Source organism: Lobosporangium transversale (genome assembly GCF_002105155.1).
Source record: "Lobosporangium transversale strain NRRL 3116 chromosome Unknown BCR41scaffold_7, whole genome shotgun sequence".
Classification (NCBI taxonomy): Eukaryota; Fungi; Mortierellomycota; class Mortierellomycetes; order Mortierellales; family Mortierellaceae; genus Lobosporangium; species Lobosporangium transversale.
The window spans coordinates 730752-750032 of record NW_019028985.1 but is presented as its reverse complement, the minus strand read 5'-3'; the positions used below and the strand labels follow the sequence as shown (position 1 = coordinate 750032).

The 19281-nt window shown below is 40.7% G+C and overlaps 9 protein-coding genes across 9 annotated transcripts; 6 read left to right on the top strand and 3 right to left on the bottom strand.

Moving 5' to 3' along the window:
* Positions 1-146: 146 nt before the first annotated feature.
* On the top strand, positions 147-1459 carry BCR41DRAFT_384558 (hypothetical protein). The gene is made up of 2 exons (XM_022027586.1): positions 147-681; positions 1125-1459. The coding sequence occupies exons 1-2, from the start codon at positions 441-443 to the stop codon at positions 1442-1444; spliced, it is 561 nt and encodes a 186-aa protein (XP_021884252.1). The 5' UTR covers positions 147-440; the 3' UTR covers positions 1445-1459.
* A 761-nt stretch (positions 1460-2220) lies between these two features.
* On the top strand, positions 2221-4698 carry BCR41DRAFT_348381 (Cys/Met metabolism PLP-dependent enzyme-domain-containing protein). The gene is made up of 4 exons (XM_022023285.1): positions 2221-2379; positions 2534-2598; positions 3368-3852; positions 3995-4698. Exons 1-4 carry the CDS (start codon positions 2277-2279, stop codon positions 4539-4541), a joined length of 1200 nt encoding a protein of 399 aa, XP_021884251.1. The 5' UTR covers positions 2221-2276; the 3' UTR covers positions 4542-4698.
* On the bottom strand, positions 4694-6276 carry BCR41DRAFT_319262 (B-cell receptor-associated protein 31-like-domain-containing protein). Its single transcript, XM_022021343.1, has 7 exons — positions 6151-6276; positions 6004-6027; positions 5786-5883; positions 5656-5678; positions 5439-5559; positions 5209-5317; positions 4694-5083 (listed from the first exon to the last, which is right to left on the bottom strand). The coding sequence occupies exons 1-7, from the start codon at positions 6193-6195 to the stop codon at positions 4847-4849; spliced, it is 657 nt and encodes a 218-aa protein (XP_021884250.1). The 5' UTR covers positions 6196-6276; the 3' UTR covers positions 4694-4846.
* A 34-nt stretch (positions 6277-6310) lies between these two features.
* On the bottom strand, positions 6311-7372 carry BCR41DRAFT_419990 (hypothetical protein). Its single transcript, XM_022029836.1, has 2 exons — positions 7253-7372; positions 6311-7167 (listed from the first exon to the last, which is right to left on the bottom strand). The coding sequence occupies exons 1-2, from the start codon at positions 7347-7349 to the stop codon at positions 6482-6484; spliced, it is 783 nt and encodes a 260-aa protein (XP_021884249.1). The 5' UTR covers positions 7350-7372; the 3' UTR covers positions 6311-6481.
* Positions 7373-7490: 118 nt separating this feature from the next.
* BCR41DRAFT_348378 (LETM1-like protein-domain-containing protein) lies at positions 7491-9470 on the top strand. The gene is made up of 7 exons (XM_022023284.1): positions 7491-7601; positions 7702-7770; positions 7879-8260; positions 8380-8517; positions 8623-8697; positions 8831-8943; positions 9077-9470. Exons 1-7 carry the CDS (start codon positions 7540-7542, stop codon positions 9399-9401), a joined length of 1164 nt encoding a protein of 387 aa, XP_021884248.1. The 5' UTR covers positions 7491-7539; the 3' UTR covers positions 9402-9470.
* A 141-nt stretch (positions 9471-9611) lies between these two features.
* On the top strand, positions 9612-10597 carry BCR41DRAFT_348377 (PdxT/SNO family). The gene is made up of 2 exons (XM_022023283.1): positions 9612-9816; positions 9937-10597. Exons 1-2 carry the CDS (start codon positions 9768-9770, stop codon positions 10554-10556), a joined length of 669 nt encoding a protein of 222 aa, XP_021884247.1. The 5' UTR covers positions 9612-9767; the 3' UTR covers positions 10557-10597.
* Positions 10585-12374, top strand: BCR41DRAFT_319257 (kinase-like domain-containing protein). The gene is made up of 4 exons (XM_022021342.1): positions 10585-10879; positions 11047-11206; positions 11324-11983; positions 12089-12374. The coding sequence occupies exons 1-4, from the start codon at positions 10746-10748 to the stop codon at positions 12341-12343; spliced, it is 1209 nt and encodes a 402-aa protein (XP_021884246.1). The 5' UTR covers positions 10585-10745; the 3' UTR covers positions 12344-12374.
* Positions 12375-12460: 86 nt separating this feature from the next.
* Positions 12461-15082, top strand: BCR41DRAFT_348374 (branched-chain alpha-ketoacid dehydrogenase). The gene is made up of 5 exons (XM_022023282.1): positions 12461-12826; positions 12930-12955; positions 13285-13464; positions 13715-13989; positions 14074-15082. The coding sequence occupies exons 1-5, from the start codon at positions 12743-12745 to the stop codon at positions 15003-15005; spliced, it is 1497 nt and encodes a 498-aa protein (XP_021884245.1). The 5' UTR covers positions 12461-12742; the 3' UTR covers positions 15006-15082.
* Positions 15083-15354: 272 nt separating this feature from the next.
* Positions 15355-16415, bottom strand: BCR41DRAFT_393667 (hypothetical protein; the record flags this gene model as incomplete). Its single annotated transcript, XM_022028584.1, has 5 exons — positions 15355-15461; positions 15560-15706; positions 15784-15934; positions 16149-16241; positions 16389-16415. 5 exons carry the CDS (start codon positions 16413-16415, stop codon positions 15355-15357), a joined length of 525 nt encoding a protein of 174 aa, XP_021884244.1.
* Between the last annotated feature and the right edge of the window lie 2866 nt (positions 16416-19281).

The following is a 19281-nucleotide window of genomic DNA, read 5'->3' as shown; positions in this document are numbered from 1 at the left end:
AGGAACAAGAAACAAGTGCAAGAGTAGGGTGAGACAGCGCGCGGTCTTCGGGCGAAAAAGAGAGGGGATTTTTGTTAGCGCACGGAGGAATATGCGATGCACTGTGTACCATTTAAAAACCATTCTTTTGCATCGTCGCTCTTTTTGTTTCGTTTGTTGCACTTTGGCCTCCTCCCATTCCTCTTCTTTCTCCTTCCGTCGTAACTCCTTCCTCTCTCTCTTTTAACGTCCCTTTCCTAACAGTCATTCTTGGCTCTCTTTCTCTCACTTTCCCTCTCTTTCTAACTCTCTCACACATTCTCTCTCTCTCACTCTCTTCCCTGTCTCTCGCCCTTTCTTGGCTTCGTCTCATCTACATTTTCACAAGGCCGATCCTTTCCCTTACTTTTAAAATTAGCAAAGCACTGAAGGAGAAAAAGAACGACAATAGCAGCAACAAAATGACCCACACATCAAAGTTCTCTCTTTCCTTGTTGATCGTCGCTGTAGTTCTCCTGGCGCTTGTCTCTCAGACACAGGCCCAGGCGACTACCAACGGCACCACACCGACGCCTACCAACACCAAGTGTGCTCCCCTGAATACACTCTACAAGGCTTGGGTTGCACCCTGCACCAATAACAACACTGATATTCCTGAAACAGACTCTGATGCCCGTTGGAGACCATGCATTTGCAAAGATGGTAATTCATACTAGATTCAGATCTTTTTATTTTTTTGTAATTTATTGGTCTGCTCTAAGAAGTTCATGTGTTGAAAGAGAGTGGATGCAGAAAGACGAAGGAAAAGTCGCCTGATGGAGCAAGTTTTCTACTACAGAGGATTTTTTTTTTTTTTAATTGCGATTATTATTATTATTATTGCACTGCCAATGCAGATATTGAATTTTCCAATGGAAAAAATATTTGATTAAAATGTTGAGGCAAATGAGTAGTAAAGATGGGGCTGAGAGCAATTCGTTTAGTGTGTACAAAAACAAGGGAGGAGAGATGGGGTGTGGGCAGGGGTAGAACTCGAGAAGGTACTCTTGTGAGTGGATTTGGGGTGGCAAAAATTGAGAGCACAAAGGCTTGAACTGACTTTTGTATTAAATTATATAATTCCATTGTTTTTGCCGGAAAAATAGGATTCTTCCCCCTTGCAACGGCCACCGAGCGGTGCTCGTTGAAAGAATCGCAACAGCAACTTGTGACAGCAACGTCGCTTAATGCTCTGTGCAAGGGCGTAAAGGGATATGTTGAGGCAAGCACGCAACAGTCGCAGCCCGAGTTAGGGCCTGCACTTGCTACTGTCACATCTATTGGTCAAGCTCAGGCCACGGATGTTGAGGGAGTCAACACAGGGGGCATCAGGGGTGATGCTGCCAAAATGTTGGGATCAGATAGCAAAATGATGGCAATGTTCTCTATTGCTGCAGTCGTGCTGGCCACAGCTGTTGCCTTCTAAAAAGGGGAGGACTCGAAAAAAAAATAAAAAAATAAAAAATAAAAAAAATTATAATAATAGTAATAAAAAAAAAACCAGTAAACATACAGTTGAACATTCGTCTTTAATGAAGGATAGAAGTAACATAGCACACTATGCAGTAAACCGATCAAGATAAACAGTGCTTTCGAAATGGATTTCCTTTTTCCCTTTTTCCTTTTTCAAATCTGAGTGTCAATCAAGTCAAACATGTTCTCTCATTAGTTGACACTAAGCTTTGATTTGCAATAGTTCCATGAAGTGATGTGAGCAGAGAGAGCTTTTTTTTTTTTTTTTTTTCCTTCTTTTTGTCTACATGCATAGTTTTTGATTCCTACAGACATTTTTCAGTTACCCCACTCTGTTGACATCACTGATATTCTTCAATGGTGAGTAGGATGGGAGGAATGCGGCGCGGTTTATTTCAAGAACAAAAAGAAAAAAAAAAACACAAACTGCGCTGTTCTGTCTGACAAATGCTTTGTAATCGAATATGGTTTATAAAAAAGTTAACTTGTGAGTTAACAAGTTAGTTAGTTAGTTAGTTAGTTAGTTAGTTAGTTAGTTAGTTAGTATATATAGTAGAGTAAATATAGGTATTAAGTTCGTAAAGTTAACTATCCGTGAGAAAGTTGCCCAAAAGGATTAATCAGCATTAGAATGTGTTTTGTTTTTTTTGAGACTGCTCAATTCTTTATATAAACTGATTTTTTTTTCTTTTTTTTTTTTTTTTTTTTTTTTTTTTCTTCAATCTCCTCATCGCATTCGCAATAGCAGCAACAACAACAACAAAAAAAACTTCTTCATATCCAACATGTCTGCCAAATACTTCATCAACGACCATGATGAGCACATCCTCCAAGCAAATTTCGGCACCCGTGCTATTCACGCTGGACAGCATCCTGACCCTGTTACTGGTAGGCCTTTTCTTTTCTTTTTTCTTTTCTTTTTTTTTTTTTTTTATTTTTATTTTTATTTTTTATTTTTTTTTAAATAAAAAGCATGAAAATCTCATCAATTTATATTTGATATTTACTTTGAACGATTCAATCCTGCGGCATATTGTTATAGGTGCTGTTATTCCTCCTTTATCACTCTCAACCACTTTCAAACAGCATGGAGCAGGCGAGCACAATGTAAGCTTTTTTTTTTGTGTGTGTACAATTCATTGAATTGTAATTGTTCCAACACAATATGAACCATCGATGTTTTGACTTTGAAAATGGGAGTCATGCAAGAAGAAAAAGGAATGAGCGATAAGCCAGGAGAAAAAAAAAAAAAAAAAAAAAAAAAGGGAGGATGCATTAACTGGAAAGTACTATCACCATATTTCTCAAATTCAGCATCTGATTTCAAAGATTGGTATCCTTTACCACTTTTTATACTGCAGGGTTTTTTTAAAAAAAATATTTTCAATTCATTTCTATATTTTACTATACAAATGGCGAATGTCGAATGTCGGAGGTTGGAATTGGTGTTAAAATTAAAATGCCACGAGTACCTGTGATACATTTTAAGGATTTAAAGGACTAAGACCATTTTCATCATCATCGCCATCATCATCGCCATCATCATCACTATCAGCAGTGGTCTATTTCTTGTCCGTGAGAAAAAAAAAAAAAAAAAAAAAAGGCCTGGGTCCTCACTTGATCCTCCCCCTCCATGGAGACATTGTCTGGTGGCAATTATTTTCAGTGGAGTTAATTTTTTTCTGTAAAAGTCATGGTCGTACAGTTACTGAACACGGGTCCGTGGGATAAAAAAATTTCCTTTCATGTCCTCTCTCCTCAAAAGCAAAAAAGCAAACAATCACAGTCCACTTTTTTTTTTTTTGTTTGTTTGTTTGCGCCAAAAATACAGTACATGTATTAAACACAATTTGTTATCCAAATATTCAATTATCAGGGCTTCGACTACTCACGCAGCGGAAACCCTTCTCGTCAAGCCTTTGAGTTTGCAGTCGCAGCCTTGGAAGGTGCCAAGTACGGCTTGGCCTTTTCATCTGGATCTGCCACAACAGCCACCATTGTCTCATCCTTGCCTTCAGGTTCGCACATCGTCTCTGTAAACGATGTCTACGGAGGCACATACCGCTATTTCACCAAGGTTGCTTCTGCCCTTGGTGTTGAAGTCACATTTGTTGACCTCAAGGATGCTTCCAGCATTGCTGCTGCCTTTCGCCCAAACACAAAGCTCGTCTGGGTTGAGACCCCAACGAACCCCACACTTCGTCTTGTTGATATCAAGGCTGTAGCAGAGATTGCTCATAAGCACAACACCAAGCTTGTTGTCGACAACACCTTCATGAGTCCTTTCTTCCAGAGCCCGCTTGAGCTTGGCGCTGATATTGTCGTTCACTCTGTCACTAAATACATCAACGGTCACTCAGAGTAGGTGTCTTCAAGTTGGATATTAACTGTTTAGCTTTTATAACTATCTATTAATTCGTGGTTCTGAACATGATATCTAACTTGCTTTTTATTATTATTATTATTATTATTATTATAAAAAATCATCATATCCATCATTTAGTGTTGTCATGGGTGTTGCCGTTACTTCAGATGAGCAAATCTACACCAAGCTTGCCTTCTTGCAGAACTCCATTGGAGCTGTTCCCTCAGCATTCGATTGTTTCCTCGCCAACCGTGGCTTAAAGACCCTGCACTTGCGCATGCGCCAGCATGCTACTTCGGCACAGGCCATTGCTGAGGCACTCGAGGCTTCCCCACGTGTCGAGAATGTGATCTATCCTGGTCTCCCTTCGCATCCTCAGCATGATCTGGCCAAGCGTCAACAGAGGGGCTTCGGAGGCATGATTTCATTCAGAATTAAAGGTGATCTTGCTACTGCCAATGCGTTCTTGCGTAACGTCAAGTTCTTTACTCTTGCAGAGAGTTTGGGAGGCGTCGAGTCATTGTGCGAATTGCCCGCGACCATGACTCATGGATCAGTCTCAGCTGAGGACAGAGCTGCCTTGGGCATCACTGAGAACTTGATTCGTCTGTCAGTTGGTATTGAGGACACTGAAGACTTGGTCGCCGATGTGCTCGCTGCTCTTGAAGCTGCCGTCAAACTGTAAATTACTTTCACATTGATTTCATCATTCACATTATCATCATCCAATTGTAAACATTCAAGTAGAGGCTAGACTACATCGCATTTTTTTTTTTATCAATAATATGCATTTCTATAGCTCACAACCAAACTTCGTCTCACAAACAAATTTATGAAGTTCGTTTTAATAATAAAAAAGAAATTTTTAAAAAAAAGGAGGGGATGTAGTTTCTTTTCGTTTATTTGTTCTGGCTGCTTTGTATTATGACATATTATCATGTTGAAATGAAGATCAAGACGTCATTTTTTTCATCATTTTGCCTTGTGTGGTTAAATGTCCTTCTTGTTCTCAGACTTGGTACCCTTCAACTTCTTCTCCAGAGTACTGTTCTCGTCCGCCATGCGCAAATATTCCTGCTGCTGCTGGCTGGCCTGCTTCTTCAAATTCTCTAGGTCCTGCTTGGTTGATTCATGGCTTGATGCAATCTTTTGTAAGTCCTCGAGCTCCTTCTTCAGCTTCTTCTCAGACTCAAGAAGACGTTCATATTCTTTGCTCTGTTGAGCAGCCTTTCAATGCGCAACGAAAAAAAAAAAAAAAAAAAAAAAAAAAAAAAAAAAAACAATAATCAGTCAATATCCCGGTCAACAAAGAGCTCAAAGAATAAGCATGACAGTAATGCAATGATAAATACCTGCTTCTTGACAACTTCCATCTTCTCCTCACTCTTGATCAGATCCAAGATCGTGAAAAACGTACGGTTCAAGATCAATGACAAGAACAGGGTGAAGCCGGTCAAGTACCTATAAATCGGTAAGTATATAAAAGGAAAAGATAAAGAAAATCAACCACAACTCTTTATAAAGGCCTGATAGATTGAGTATATAAAAAAGTTCATCAAAACATATATGGGTTATGCATTACATATTGCGTTGAGCATAGAAGCGTTTAGCCGCAACAGATGTATCTGTGTGAGCGTGATGATGATGATGATGATCACTGTCGCTGACAATCTCCTCAACCTTGATGACACGGTTCAAGGAATCTACAGTGTCGATAGCAATAGAAGTAAAGGTAAGTTATCGTAATATAATATAAAAACTGGTCTAAGCGCGGATAAGATCATTTGTTAACACTTTACCAAGGAAGAGAATAAACACGAAGCTATCCTCAAAAAAAAAAAAAAAAAAAAAAAAAAGAGCCGGATATTTAGTATCCACCAAAAAGAAAGAACAAACAGGGATTCAAGGATCCTCCAAACGAGATCTTACATAAAGACAATCTTCATGACATATTGGATATGAGCCATGAAGGGTGATTTTGACAAGAAATTGAGCATTCCTCTTCTCCATTTGAATGGCAGTGGGAGCTACAACAGCGAAAACAATTGACGAGCACCGGAGTTAGTTCTGCTTTTCTCACGCGACTTTTTTAAGAGTTAACAAGACGAGACATGTTGAATAGGTCAATTTGGCATACGTGTACTTACAATCAGAAAGATAAAGGTGATCATCTAGATTTTAGTTTTAAAAACACGAAATTCATTTCAGCTCAACAATTGTCATGACTAGGTGGATGCAGAATGGAGATCTAATTCTTTAATGTTCGAACACTGTGCAAATGTAAATTTGCTTACCTCTGTCATCAAGAGAGTGAAGACCATAGTGTATGGCAGCGACATGATGAGAATGTGTTTATGTGGGAGTAGTGGGAGAAAGCTTTAAAGAAATGTGGACGCGTTATTCTAAAAGGTAATGAACAGACCAAATCTTTTTTTTTTTTTTTTTTTTTTGACGCTTTTATTCTCCATGGATGTGACGTGGCGTTATTTTCGGGCCAAGGTGTTCTGTTCTTGGCTTGCTCTGACACGCACGAGAGCAATCTTGGCGAAATTCACGCGCAAAAAATTTCAGCACAGACCCAAAAAAGTACACAATTAGCTTAATGTGTTTATGTTTGTATTCAATCTAAAAGCAGCATTCACAATCAAATGGGCACTTGTCTGTTCCACCACCCTTCCCAATATTCAGATCATGGATATCAAACAATCGTAAACCATCATCTGTCCTACGCTTTGCCTTCTTCTCAAGCTCATCATCACTGTCTGGTTCGTCTCGCATACGCTTCATTTTTTGAGTCTTTGCTGCTGCTGCTGCTGCTGCCGCTGCTGCAGGTCGTTCGTTAAAAACCACAGCCTCTACCACCTTTGCACCACTCTTAGGCTTCGTTGACACCACCATCCCCGTTCGTGTACTTGCATTTCCATTTTGATCCTTGTTTTGCTGTGCTTTCTTCTTCTTCTTATCCATCAACTTGGCGATAGCTGCCTCCTCTGTTTCATTGCGTTCTTCCTCATTAAACATTAGCTCCTCTACATCCACATCTTCCTCATCTGGACTATCATCCAATGATTCGGCCATAGGGACAGTATCCTCTCCATATTCTTCTTCCTCTTCAGTATTTTGAGTTATCGGTGTATCCTGCTTCTTTCCTTTCTTCTTTCCATCTGTAGTATATGCTGGTTCTTTTGTCGGTCCTTTGTTTGAATCTTTCGAGGGTTTTTGTTCTACTTTTTTGTTCTTTAAGGGCTGTGTCAACCCAGAGGATTTTGCTCCCGTGCTGAAAATATCATCAATCTCGGAAACTTTGGAAGCTAATCATTGATTATAATATACAAAAAATATCAGTATAAAGTCCAATACAACCATAGTATGTGTGAGATACAGGCAGATATTTACTATCATTCTTAGAGGAGCCTTTGTCTTTGGGTAGAATCGGCTTACTAGCCGAGGTTTTTTTCGAGATCACTGATTTCAGAGTCTTTTTGGGGGGCATTTTGGCACAATGAGTAAAGGAATGGGAGGAAGGAGGAACTAGATCTGCATGTATTGAAATGAAGGCACAAATAGAAGTCACATTTGTCTCGGTTTCAAGAACGTCGACATGCAAAAGTCTATTATTTACTCCATCTTTTCCCGACGTCTAGCAATCAAAAAAAAAAAAAAAAAAGTTAGAACAGATAATAATGAGTGGAGCCTTCATCAGAGCAGCAGCACGGATCAACTATAGAGCCAATTCAAAGGGCCTGTAAGATTTGTAATGTCTATTGAAATAGATTAGTGTGATCACATCACTGCGCTTGGACACCATCTGAATAATTCCATTCTTTCTGTGTATATCAAACTAGATTATTATTGACTCCATCCAGAAGCAGTGCTGTTGAATTTTTGATCTGGCAACCACAGGTTTCGGCCCGGTAAAAAAACGATTAATGGTGGGATCACAAGCTAGTATCTTGCATGGAATGCAACATATATTCTAACGGATTATCTTTATTCTCGAACCTCGGATCTTTTCTCAATAGCTATCATGCTCCAACATTAAGCCAGTTTTGTCGACCCGCTTTCTATAGTACCTCCAGCCCAGAACCCGCTAAGGATAAGAAAGCGACAGGTTATGTTCACCCTGCACCTGCACCTCTATCTGATCTCACTAAACCAATCAGCGCGGGCACTGTTGGATCAGTCGATCCTGAGAACAGTCTCAGCATTACAGCTACGCCTCCATCACCAGCTTCTACAGGGATCTCTGGAAAAGCCAAAGATTTCTTCCGCAAGGGCAAGGAAATTGTAATTCAGTGCAAGGATGGCGTTAAACTCTTATGGGTCAACAAAAAGATTGTCAAGGATCTCAAACAAGCACAAAGAGAGGAGGGCCATCAACTGACACGCCGTGAGTTTCAACTGGTCAGTATACACAATCTTTTTTTTCTTCTAAAAACATATGTAGTATAGCAACTTGTTTCGCTGTTTCGCTGATATATATTTACTTGCGCTTGCCTTGGTTCATGATCAATTTGATATAGATCCACAAAACTGACGCCGACATCAAGCGGCTGATTCCATTCGGTTTAATATTTGTTTTGGCAACTGAGTACATCCCCTTGATTATCATCTTTGCTCCTCAGTTAATCCCTTCGACATGTATTACTCCCTCACAGCTGGTATATTCCCAATGGTTTTTTTATTTTTATTTTTTATTTTTTTTTAGTCCTAATGATTACTTTTTAAATGTAGATTGACGCTGTTGAAATGGTTAAATATGATAGGAAGGACGTCGTAAAAAGATTCACGAAAAGCGAAGTGCTATGACTGAGAAGCTGATTCTTTTGAACCGTCGTGAGGTATGTGGACATCACGGGTTTCTTTTTTTTTTTTTTTTTTTTTTTTTTTTTTTTTTTAAAGTTAAAATTGGATCAAGGATGTATGCATTATAACCGGCATTTCCTTATCTTTCCCTATATTTCCCTATTACAGATCAATAAGGAAGCTCTCGCAAGTTACAACTCCTTTTTAACCGTGGCCAAGAAGTATGGTGATGCATTTGAGTACAGCATGATTGATCGGGCACACTTGGCTTCATTCTGCAGGTGAGTTGTTTATGATCTCAAAAAGTGAAAGAGAGGAAGGGAGGGAAATATTATGCTGGGTGTTCCTTGGTTTATTTTGTCCATAATAATGATGATTGACTGCTTTGTCCTTAATGTTTTCGATTTTGTCTAGATTCATGGGATTGAGTGGCTTCGGACCTAGCTTCATGCTACGTAAACGATTGGACAAGTATATGGGATATATCAAGCAGGATGATCTTTTACTTCAAAAGGAAGGAATCGATTCTTTAACGTTTTCTGAGTTGCAGTTAGCAAACGAGGAACGAGGTATGCGGTCATTAGGGGTCAGTAAGGAGCATCTAGAGAAGTCACTCACATACTGGCTGAAGATTAACCTGAACAAGGATGTGGAGGTTCCGCCTGCATTGATGGTCTTTAGTAGGATGTTTTTATTACACTCCACGTTTAAATCAGACTCTGCTGTTAGTAAGCCATAATCCGTTTACATATTCACGATATAGACGATCCTTTTTTTAAATAAAAAGTTGGAGAATGAAGGATGGAATGAAAATTTGAGCACGTCCCTTTTGCAACCTTCCCACGAAGAGTGTGACCCAAGAATTTTTTGATGGCATTGTCCAGTGATTCATTCTGACATTAAAATAAATGTTTTTTCCTTTTTGAAAAAAATTATTTTATCTCTGCCCTGCAACACTTGTCCATTAATCACTTCACATTTCAATTCTTAATACTTCCTTCCTTCCTTCCTTTCATTCATTCCTTTCATTCATTCCTTTCATTCATTCCTTTCATTCGTTCCATTCACCTCATTTCCTCTCCTTTACTTTGTGATTCAATTCAGCATGACTCAGAAACAAGTAGAACACAAGAAGATCAGAGTTGGAGTGTTAGGTAAGAATGGACATGAGTTGATCTGTTCATGCGTAACAATACTTTGACCGTTAGACTTTTCCATTTGAGGCAGTCTCAGTGACTCACATACCCATCCAATACAATTTATCAAATGCGCAGCTCTCCAGGGTGCATTCGCCGAGCATATAATTCTCCTTAACACCCTTCCACAAGTCTCCGAAGCCGTTGCAGTACGGAACGCACAAGAGATCAATCAGGTGGATGCCCTTGTTATCCCAGGAGGTGAATCTACAACGATGGCCCTGATTGCTGAGCGCTCTGGATTCTGGCCCGCTCTTCAGGAGTATGTGAGAAGCCGTCCTACATGGGGTACCTGTGCTGGTATGATCCTCCTGTCTGAATGTGTCACATCTGGAGGAACTCTTAAGGGTGATCAAAAGCTACTTGGAGGCCTTGGTATTAGTATCAAGCGCAATGCCTTTGGGACGCAGAAGGAAAGTTTTGAGGCTGGACTTCATGTTGAAGGTTTAGAGAATGCAGAGAAATTGTTTCCTGGTGTGTTTATTCGAGCACCAGTGATTGATGAAATTTTAGAGAAGGCAGATGTCCAGATCGTGGCAACGTTGCAGAGGGACTATGGCAAGACGCCCAAGGGAACCATTGTTGCTGTCAAGAGAGGACATCTCCTTGGGACCGCTTTCCATCCAGAATTGACACACGATAGTCGGATGCATCAATTCTTTGTTCAGATGGCGCAAGAATGGATTGCTTCGCATTAATATCACCTTTCAATTAAACAATTAAAGCCAGCAATATAGAGTTTTCAAAGATAATATCGATTTATTTTAATTTTCCCTTTCTGCATATTTAACACTACAAATCTCACATCCATGTACCATTTATCTATACCATCCTGCAACCGTGTTTGACTCCCTTCTCCACCCTCCTTTTCAAAATTGACAATCAGAATGAACTTCAGCCCACAAGCAATTGTCGCCACCATCACAGATGCCATCAGCCAACTGACAGGATATTGTCTCCCAAATCCTACACTATACATCAACCGGCGGTCATTCAAAGTCATCAAACTGCTTGGTGAAGGGTATGAACTAATTGTCTAGTACAAGATGTCGACACATCATGCAACTCTCTTTCTTCCTCCTTTCCTCTCTCTTTCTTAAATAATAACAAGCACACTGACAACATCCTCCACACCATTTTGTCTTTGTGTTCGTTCTCATCTCTATGGGTTTTCTTCCACTTTCTTAGTGGATTTAGTTTTGTGTATCTGGTTCAGGACGTAGCAACTGGTCGACTTTATGCCCTGAAAAAAATCCGCTGTCCCTTTGGCAGCGAAGGAGTTCAGGAAGCTATGAAGGAGGCAGAAATGTACAGGACTTTTCAGCATGAGAATGTGATCAAAGTTGTGGTACGTGGATGTCTAATTGAGATGTATTAAGAACACCTGGTTTTCAGCAGAACTATGCCCCTTCTCCTTGCGATCACTGAAAAAAAGTCTGGGCTTTGATTTGGTATACACAACTAGGATACTTGCGTAGTTTCAGACAAGGATGGAAGTAAGGTCGTGTATATTTTCCTGCCCTATTACAAACGTGGGAATTTGCTGGACGCGATCAACGCCAATTTGCTCCACCATACACACTTTTCTGAACCAGACATGCTTAGATTCTTTAGAGGCGTCTGCTATGGTGTCAGGGCATTACATAGTCATCGTTTACCCCATGTACCAATAAGTTCGCGAGAAGAAGATACATCGAATAGTGGTATCGAGGCTTGGGACTCGCGTGAGAGTCGGCTAACGGCCCATTCGAGGCGTCAAAGCTCTTTTGCTTTGACAGAAAATGGGACAGGATTGTCAGATATGAGTCACCATAACCGTGATGTGGAGGCAAGTTCAGGAACGCAAGGCAATGGACTAGGATTTGCAGAGGGTAATGAGGATGTAGTTGTACCGTTTGCTCATCGGGATATTAAACCGGCGAATGTGTTAATTGCAGATGATGGACAGACACCTGTATTGATGGATTTTGGTTCTATGGCACGAGCTCGTGTCAAGATCCAGACAAGGCAACAGGCTTTATATGAGCAGGACCTTGCGGCCGAACAGTGCTCAATGCCATACAGGGCACCAGAGTTGTTTGATGTCAAAACAGGAACAACCCTGGATGAAAAAGTTGACATCTGGGTATGTTTGATGAGACTTTTTTTTCATTTTTTTTTTTTATTTTTTTTATTTTTTTTATTTTAAGTACTTTTCTAAACAAATCTTTCTCTGACCAAACTTACATAGTCACTTGGGTGTACTCTATATGCAATGGCTTATGGGACATCTCCTTTTGAAACGAACCAAATTAACCAAGGAGGTTCAATCGCACTGGCAGTGCTGAATGGAAACGTACGTTTCCCTACAGCGGATCAAAATGACCGGTATTCTTCTGAATTCAGGGACTTGATCAAAGCCATGTTAGTTGTGGATCCTGCCATGCGTCTGGATATCCATCAAGTCATTGAGCAAATTGACCTTCTTTTGTCACGTCCACTTTAGTTTCACGGTGTAATAAATATGAAAATCCTATACAACTGTAGCATGTGAAGATAATGAATATATGTGACTTTGAAGTGGAGTAAACTTGTTCTTTTCAATATAACTTTCACACACATTCAAACATTCATGTTTACCTTTACTTTTCCCATTCCATTTCTCACCTTTATTTCTCATTCTTCTCCAACCTGCACCTTGTTCCCTCTTACCCTTCTTGTCACCCATAAGGCGCTCAAATTGTGCCTGCTGTTATGTTCTACTGTCGTGTGTGGCCCCTATTCCAAGGCTCCGATATTGTCTCCTGATTAATTTGTCTTCTTTTTACACCTTTCGGCTCGTGATTTCAATATCTTCCATCTTTACCTTATTGTCCTCCCTCTATCTGTCTCCGCGCTTGCCACCATGAATCAGACATACGCTGCACTACATGCCTTACCCAGCGATTTAATCAATAAACTATGTCGCTCTAAGGTCACTAGGTTATCGGTGAGTCGACAAGCATTAATAAGCACACTGCCCACGTTCTTGCTTCTAGGATCGATATTAGATCTGTCAGGCTAACACTTGTACACATTATTATTTAACAAAGCTCAAGCAGATGTACACCCTTGGAAGGTGAGGAGCAACAAAAACGCTTTTTCTCGTTGTGATCCCTGCCCCTCTCGGCCTGTCAAGGACCCAGTGCAAAAATTAGTCTAAATGCAAATGGTTTAGTGCACTTTTTTTTTTTTATTTTTTTTATTTTTTTTATAACTATGCAGCCGAGGCAACTATGGATAGGATGGTTGCCATATTGGCGCATGATCTGTCTTTTCACGAACCCGATTCTCTCGTCTCGTGGTAGATATGGCAGGGTAGAGGACATTAAGAGTGTACAAATAAACTCAACCTTTCACTCTTTCTCACATCGCTCTCCTTCCTTCCTTCCTTCCTTGGAACCGTAGACATGTCCTCGAGTCCAAAAATCAAAGCGCACTAGTCATTCCAGCGGTTTTCCTGCACCAAGAGCTACCAATTCGGTTGTCGCATGCGCTCAAGATGCTCAACTCGAACACGTTGCCTGTCAACTTGGCTGACATGCCCAATTTCCAGCACATTGCTCGTTCATATCTCGAGGACATAAGGTAAAGGCAGAAACAAAGATTCTATGACACATCGTAGTCACCAAACAAAATCTATCATCCGTGGGATGCAAACCTTAAAATATTCAAAGTTTCTCTCCCATGATATGGGGCACAGCTGTTGACACACAATATTAAAAATATGTATTTACAGGCGCCCAAACAACAGCACCAGGATAACTTACATGGGAAGAGATACAAGACAATTAACACATAATGTTTCAACTCCCCGTTTCAATACTTGATGCTATAGTATGGTAACTCAAATGCCTAAACCCTCGACACCTGAGCTAGAAGAAGAGTTCACGGCTTTGCTCCGCAAACTGGAGCAGCGCCACAAGATCAAAGTCTTAGCAATCAGCAGCGGTTTCCGTGAGCTTATGAACTCTGCTATGCAGCAGCCCGATTATAACTCGCTTTTCTATGATAATGGGAAGGGCTGGACGATCAACCCAGAAGCCGATAAGGCTATCCAAACCTTTTTTAACCGATTTTATACTATTAACCTGGGCACCCGTCTCTTGATTGGTACGTATTTACAAATATCCCATCGGTTCCCCTCCGATTACTGTAGTCATCTAACATCCATATTTATGCTTGATGTTGTTGCAGGTGAACACTTGGCATTACACGATCGTGGTCTAAATCTAGTTCATCGTTTGAACCCGTTATCAATATCGAAAAGAGCCATTCAGGACGCTCAAAAGTTGTGCGCTGCTCATTATAGACAAGCTGCTCCATCTGTTCTCATCCACACTCCTAATCCCGATATCTCCACAACATATGTGGAGGAGTTTTTACATCGAAATATTTATGAGCTTCTTAAGAATGCTATGAGAGCTACATGTGAGACATACTTGAACAATGGATCGCCAGTCACTATTGGACTATCGCCAGCATCCTCCATGAACAAGGCCACAGCAAGCAAAAGCAAGCTACCACCTATCAAGCTAATTTTAGTAGACGGTGGTGAGGATGTTACAATTAAAATCTCGGACGAGGGGGGTGGAATGGCTCTAAGCGAGATGGATAAGATTTGGAGCTATGTTCATTCGGGAAATTCGAGCCGTCTTCGCCAACCATCCACTATGGTACAAAAGCACGAAAAGGTGATTGAAGAGGCCCCGAAAACCACAACAATAATAACACCATTTCAACCATCAGCCCCGAATACTTCAACCTTGCATAAATCGGATGTATCAGAAACGAATATGGTCCTACGGGCTGTGGTGCATCCGGCAGACTCAATGACAGTAATGGGCGGATTGGCTAGCGAGGCGAAGGACTACCTTGATTTACCATTAAGTGGTTCGGGTCACGGGTTGCCTCTGGCCCGTTTAATTGCACGATACTTTGGGGGCGATCTGTCGCTAATTTCAATGGAAGGATATGGAACTGACTCTTATCTATCATTATACCGGAACGATGATCATTTGGAAAATTTTCCGGAGGTGGATGAGGAGATGGCAGCTGAAGTGGATGTGTTTGTGAATGATCTGTTGGATGAAACTTCAAGAGGATCTCAGCAAGAGTCATCGGTTTAACTGAACAACCTAAAATTCAACTCTGACTCTGCATAGCAAAGATCATGCATAATAAAATGAAGTGTTTAGGTCAAGCCATGGAATTGAGCATTCGCTACACTATTGATATTTATCACTGACATGGAGAAAAAGATCAATGGCTCCATAAAGATGGCTGTATGGTTGATGTTGGTTTGTTTTATTGAACTAAACTGTGACAGCTGCCAATATGAGTACCCATTGCAGTTATCCTGTTCCCATTATAGTTTCTCTATTTTATGCAACCCCAGTTTTTGGAACGTGATTGGAGACTTAAAAGCACCCAGTGCTTTTGCCAAGAGAGCGTTCCCCACGGAACCTTTAAAACCTATTATGGATGTTCGTAGGCATCGGGATCAGTGAACGTTGTTGTAGCTGTCACAACATTATCGCCCATGATTAAGTGCAGCTTTGGGATATTAGTGACTCCCACCAAGTCTCCGTTAGCATTGAGGAAGTTGGATACAGAGTCTCCTATATTTACTTAATTTGCGAAAGATTAGGGATATTAACTTTATATACCAGTGTAGTGATACCCAAGTCAGCATTCTTAGCGAGACTCACTAGACCCAAGTGCACCATCTGCGAAAGGTAATCCATAGATCGCAAAGTGATGGAGGACGAGATACCGATGTTGGTGGCAGTAAGAGTCATCGAGGGATCAGCATCACTGGACTCACTACCTTGTGAGAAACCAGGGGTGTTGAATATAACGTAACATCAATATTTCCTCTGATGTCGAACGTATGTGAGCGTTTACTCATTAGATCCTCAATGAATCCAGAAAAATTGTCTTTCTGTCCTGGCATAACCCTTAAATCAGTGGTATCGACGGTAGACTCGAGAATGTTACCTTTGGTCTTGACAGGGATGCTTGGAGTCTCAAATTTCGCGACTGCAACACCATCGTTCTTTTTAGGGAAAGGGCGTCAAAATTCCTACTTACAAGGAGGGCAAACTAAGGGTGCAGAGAGAGGGGAAGAGTGGCATAGTATTTAGTGATTATTGCTTTTCTTCTGTTGGCCATAGAGTTTTCTTTACAATAAAGCAGACCATCAACTAACGTGGCTCACAATCTCCTTGATAGGCCATCTAGTTCTAAAAAGCGAGCCAAGTCAACTTAACAATTGAGGCCATTTCCATAATCAAAGAGTCAGGACCCGTATCATCAGCACTCAGGTCGCTAAGGATGATCTTTCGGACAATACCGAAATCAGTCTATATAGAGATATTCATGTAAAATTAAATGAAAATAAACATTTATACGATATATACTATGTAAACTATCAAAAAAAAAAAAAAAAAAAAAAGACAAAAGGCGAAAGAGAAATGGGAGAAACCAGCTTACCGCTGCAACTGAAGTACATTGGGGGACCAAGCCTCTCCACCCATCATAAAGGCACTACAGTATACTGTATAACCGTGTTAAGTTTGCCATTTCATTTAAAAAGATTTTTGTCTACAACTTGCAACGACAAGGATGACGAACATTACCTCGTGAAACAACCGATAACTTTGGTACCATCAACAACCTCTTGGATCACCGAAGGATTGGCAAAGTGATGGTAGTAAATGCAATAGCGCCTGTGGCTAGAAGCTGAGTGGAGACCCTTATTGTGCAGTTTGGATGTATTGATCGAAAATGTCAAAGAGTACCCCAAAAATTCATCTCAAAAGCACCGACTGCAACTTTAACTGTTTACATTCCGACTTCACTTATTATTCCAATCTGACTGATTTCTTTTGCAACTCCATAGTTCTAGGTGCACTGACATGACTACTCTCAATTAACTGTTTCTTAGCACTCGGCCTTAAGCAGCAACCCTTTACTACATATTAAAGCACCAGGCCATTGGCACACTTCGAACTAGCTCTCTATCTTACTGATATACCATCCCTTGAGAGTCATCTCTATCTCAGTCGTGATCTCCTCCTTGTTGTCCTCCGTCTGTTGTCAAGAGCGTGACAATAACACTAAGTTCAAGTATCCCTATTAGTGTCCTTGATCAACGGCTCCATCAATAGATACAGATCAAGTATAATTGCTCAAGCGATCTCACTCTGAAAGGCATTTGCAATTTGATACGATGGCCGCCCAGTGCCAATGAAGAAGAAATGCCATGTATTTCGTAATATTTTGAACTGATGGTATTGAATTACAAGTCCTGGTGTATGGCATGCATATTGTAAAGAAGCAGCAACCTACAGTAGTACCTGATGTGGCTGTTTTGAATATGAGGTCCCAAATGTTGAATACGTTTTGCTAATGCATTATAATACAGTAACCATCATATTTGAAAAAATATTTTGCTCTCTAAACTTCATTGCCCTGTTGCATGCTCAAGATGAACCAGATTGAGATAGGAAACTGGATACACATAGCTATCCTCATAATAAACAGCATCCTCAAATCTAGAATCGATATCCCCACTCTTGATTTCATTATGATCATTTAATGGTAATCAGGTCATTTTTCCAAATATGAGACTACCCTCTAGAAAATGCTAGAATATTTTCTTTCAAGTCTGTTTCTTTCTTAAATGCCAGAGTTCCTATGTTTTTTGATTTATTATCGATACTTTAGCCCCTAAACGTCCATCCATACGAATATGAAGCCAATTACCCAATCCAAGGTTAGAAGAGCCATTGCTCTCCTCAAGCAAGGTCTTTCCACTCGACAGGTTGGCGAGAAACTCGGAATTTCCCATACTTCTGTGACAAATATCCGTCGAAGCGCAGCAGAAGATATTGCGAAAAAGTCAGCAGGTCGTCCAAGGAAGATTGGAGACGAAATGGCCCAGCATCTTAAGCTAGGACTTAAGCGTGGTCTTTTCAAATCCTCCATTGATGCTCAAAAGGAAGCGAACAAATTACTCCCAAGCCCCGTATCAAGTTCCACCATCAGGAGATGCCTTAGGAGGACTGGTATGAGGGCAAAGAAGGTTGTCAAGAGACCTTTCCTCAAGAACAACACATAAAGAAGCGTCTTCAATTCGCTCGCATATACCAAGAATGGACTAAAGAGGACTGGAAGGCTGTCGTTTGGTCCGATGAGTCCAAAATGAATCGTATTTGCTCAGATGGGGTGGCCTGGGTATGGGATGACCAGGAAGAGGCCATCAATGAGCGAACTGTTCAAGGAACAGTGAAGTTTGGTGGCGGGGGGGTCATGATATGGGGCTGCATGACATGGAACGGACCCGGCCGAATCTGTAGGATTGAAGGAACCATGAACTCAGAAAAGTACATCAACATCCTAAGGAATGATCTCCAGCAGTCCGTTCGGGATTGGGGCATCGCAGAGGACGGGTTTATCTTCCAACATGACAACGATCGAAAGCACACTGCGAAGGTCACTCAGGCATATTTGCGGTCAGTGGGCCTGACAGAAGAGTCAAGAAGGCTTCTAATTTGGCCAGCACAGTCGCCTGACATGAATCCTATCGAACACATGTGGTCTGAGCTGCAGAGGAGACTTGGGATGTACCCGGAATTAGCCAAAAGCTGTGCTGAGCTCTGGAATCGGATCGAGAGGGAATGGTACTCAATCCCACAAGAGTTCTGCCAGAAACTAATCGAGAGTATGCCAAGGAGACTCCGGGCGGTTTACAGGGCCAAAGGAAAGCATACTAGGTACTAGCCACTTAGACTACCAAGCGAACTAGCATTTTCTAGAGGGTAGTCTCATATTTGGAAAAATGACCTGATTACCATTAAATGATCATAATGAAATCAAGAGTGGGGATATCGATTCTAGATTTGAGGATGCTGTTTATTATGAGGATAGCTATGTGTATCTAGTTTCCTATCTCAATCTGGTTCATCTTGAGCATGCAACAGGGCAATGAAGTTTAGAGAGCAAAATATTTTTCCAAATATGATGGTTACTGTATTTTTTGCTGAAAAATGGAAGACCACTCTCTTTTATTATATTGGGTTATAGCCTGTTAAAAAACACCAGAGCCCTCGGCCAAGGCCTAACAAATTCTATAAACATACGAATGGCAGATATGAAAAAAAAAATGTCAAAAACAAAAAGTATGGATATGAAAGCCAGAAGACTTTCCAAGAGACACGAATTCTCGAAAATTTATATAGAAGATAGGAGAGTGAGTAAGAAAAAGGCACGGCCCCACATGCCACACTGCATCCAGGACGCATATTTTCACTCTCTGTTAATAAGAGAGCAAAACGCATCTCCATGTTTGAAATAGAATTAGTATTATCGGTTGATTATAGATATTCACATGTTGAAAGA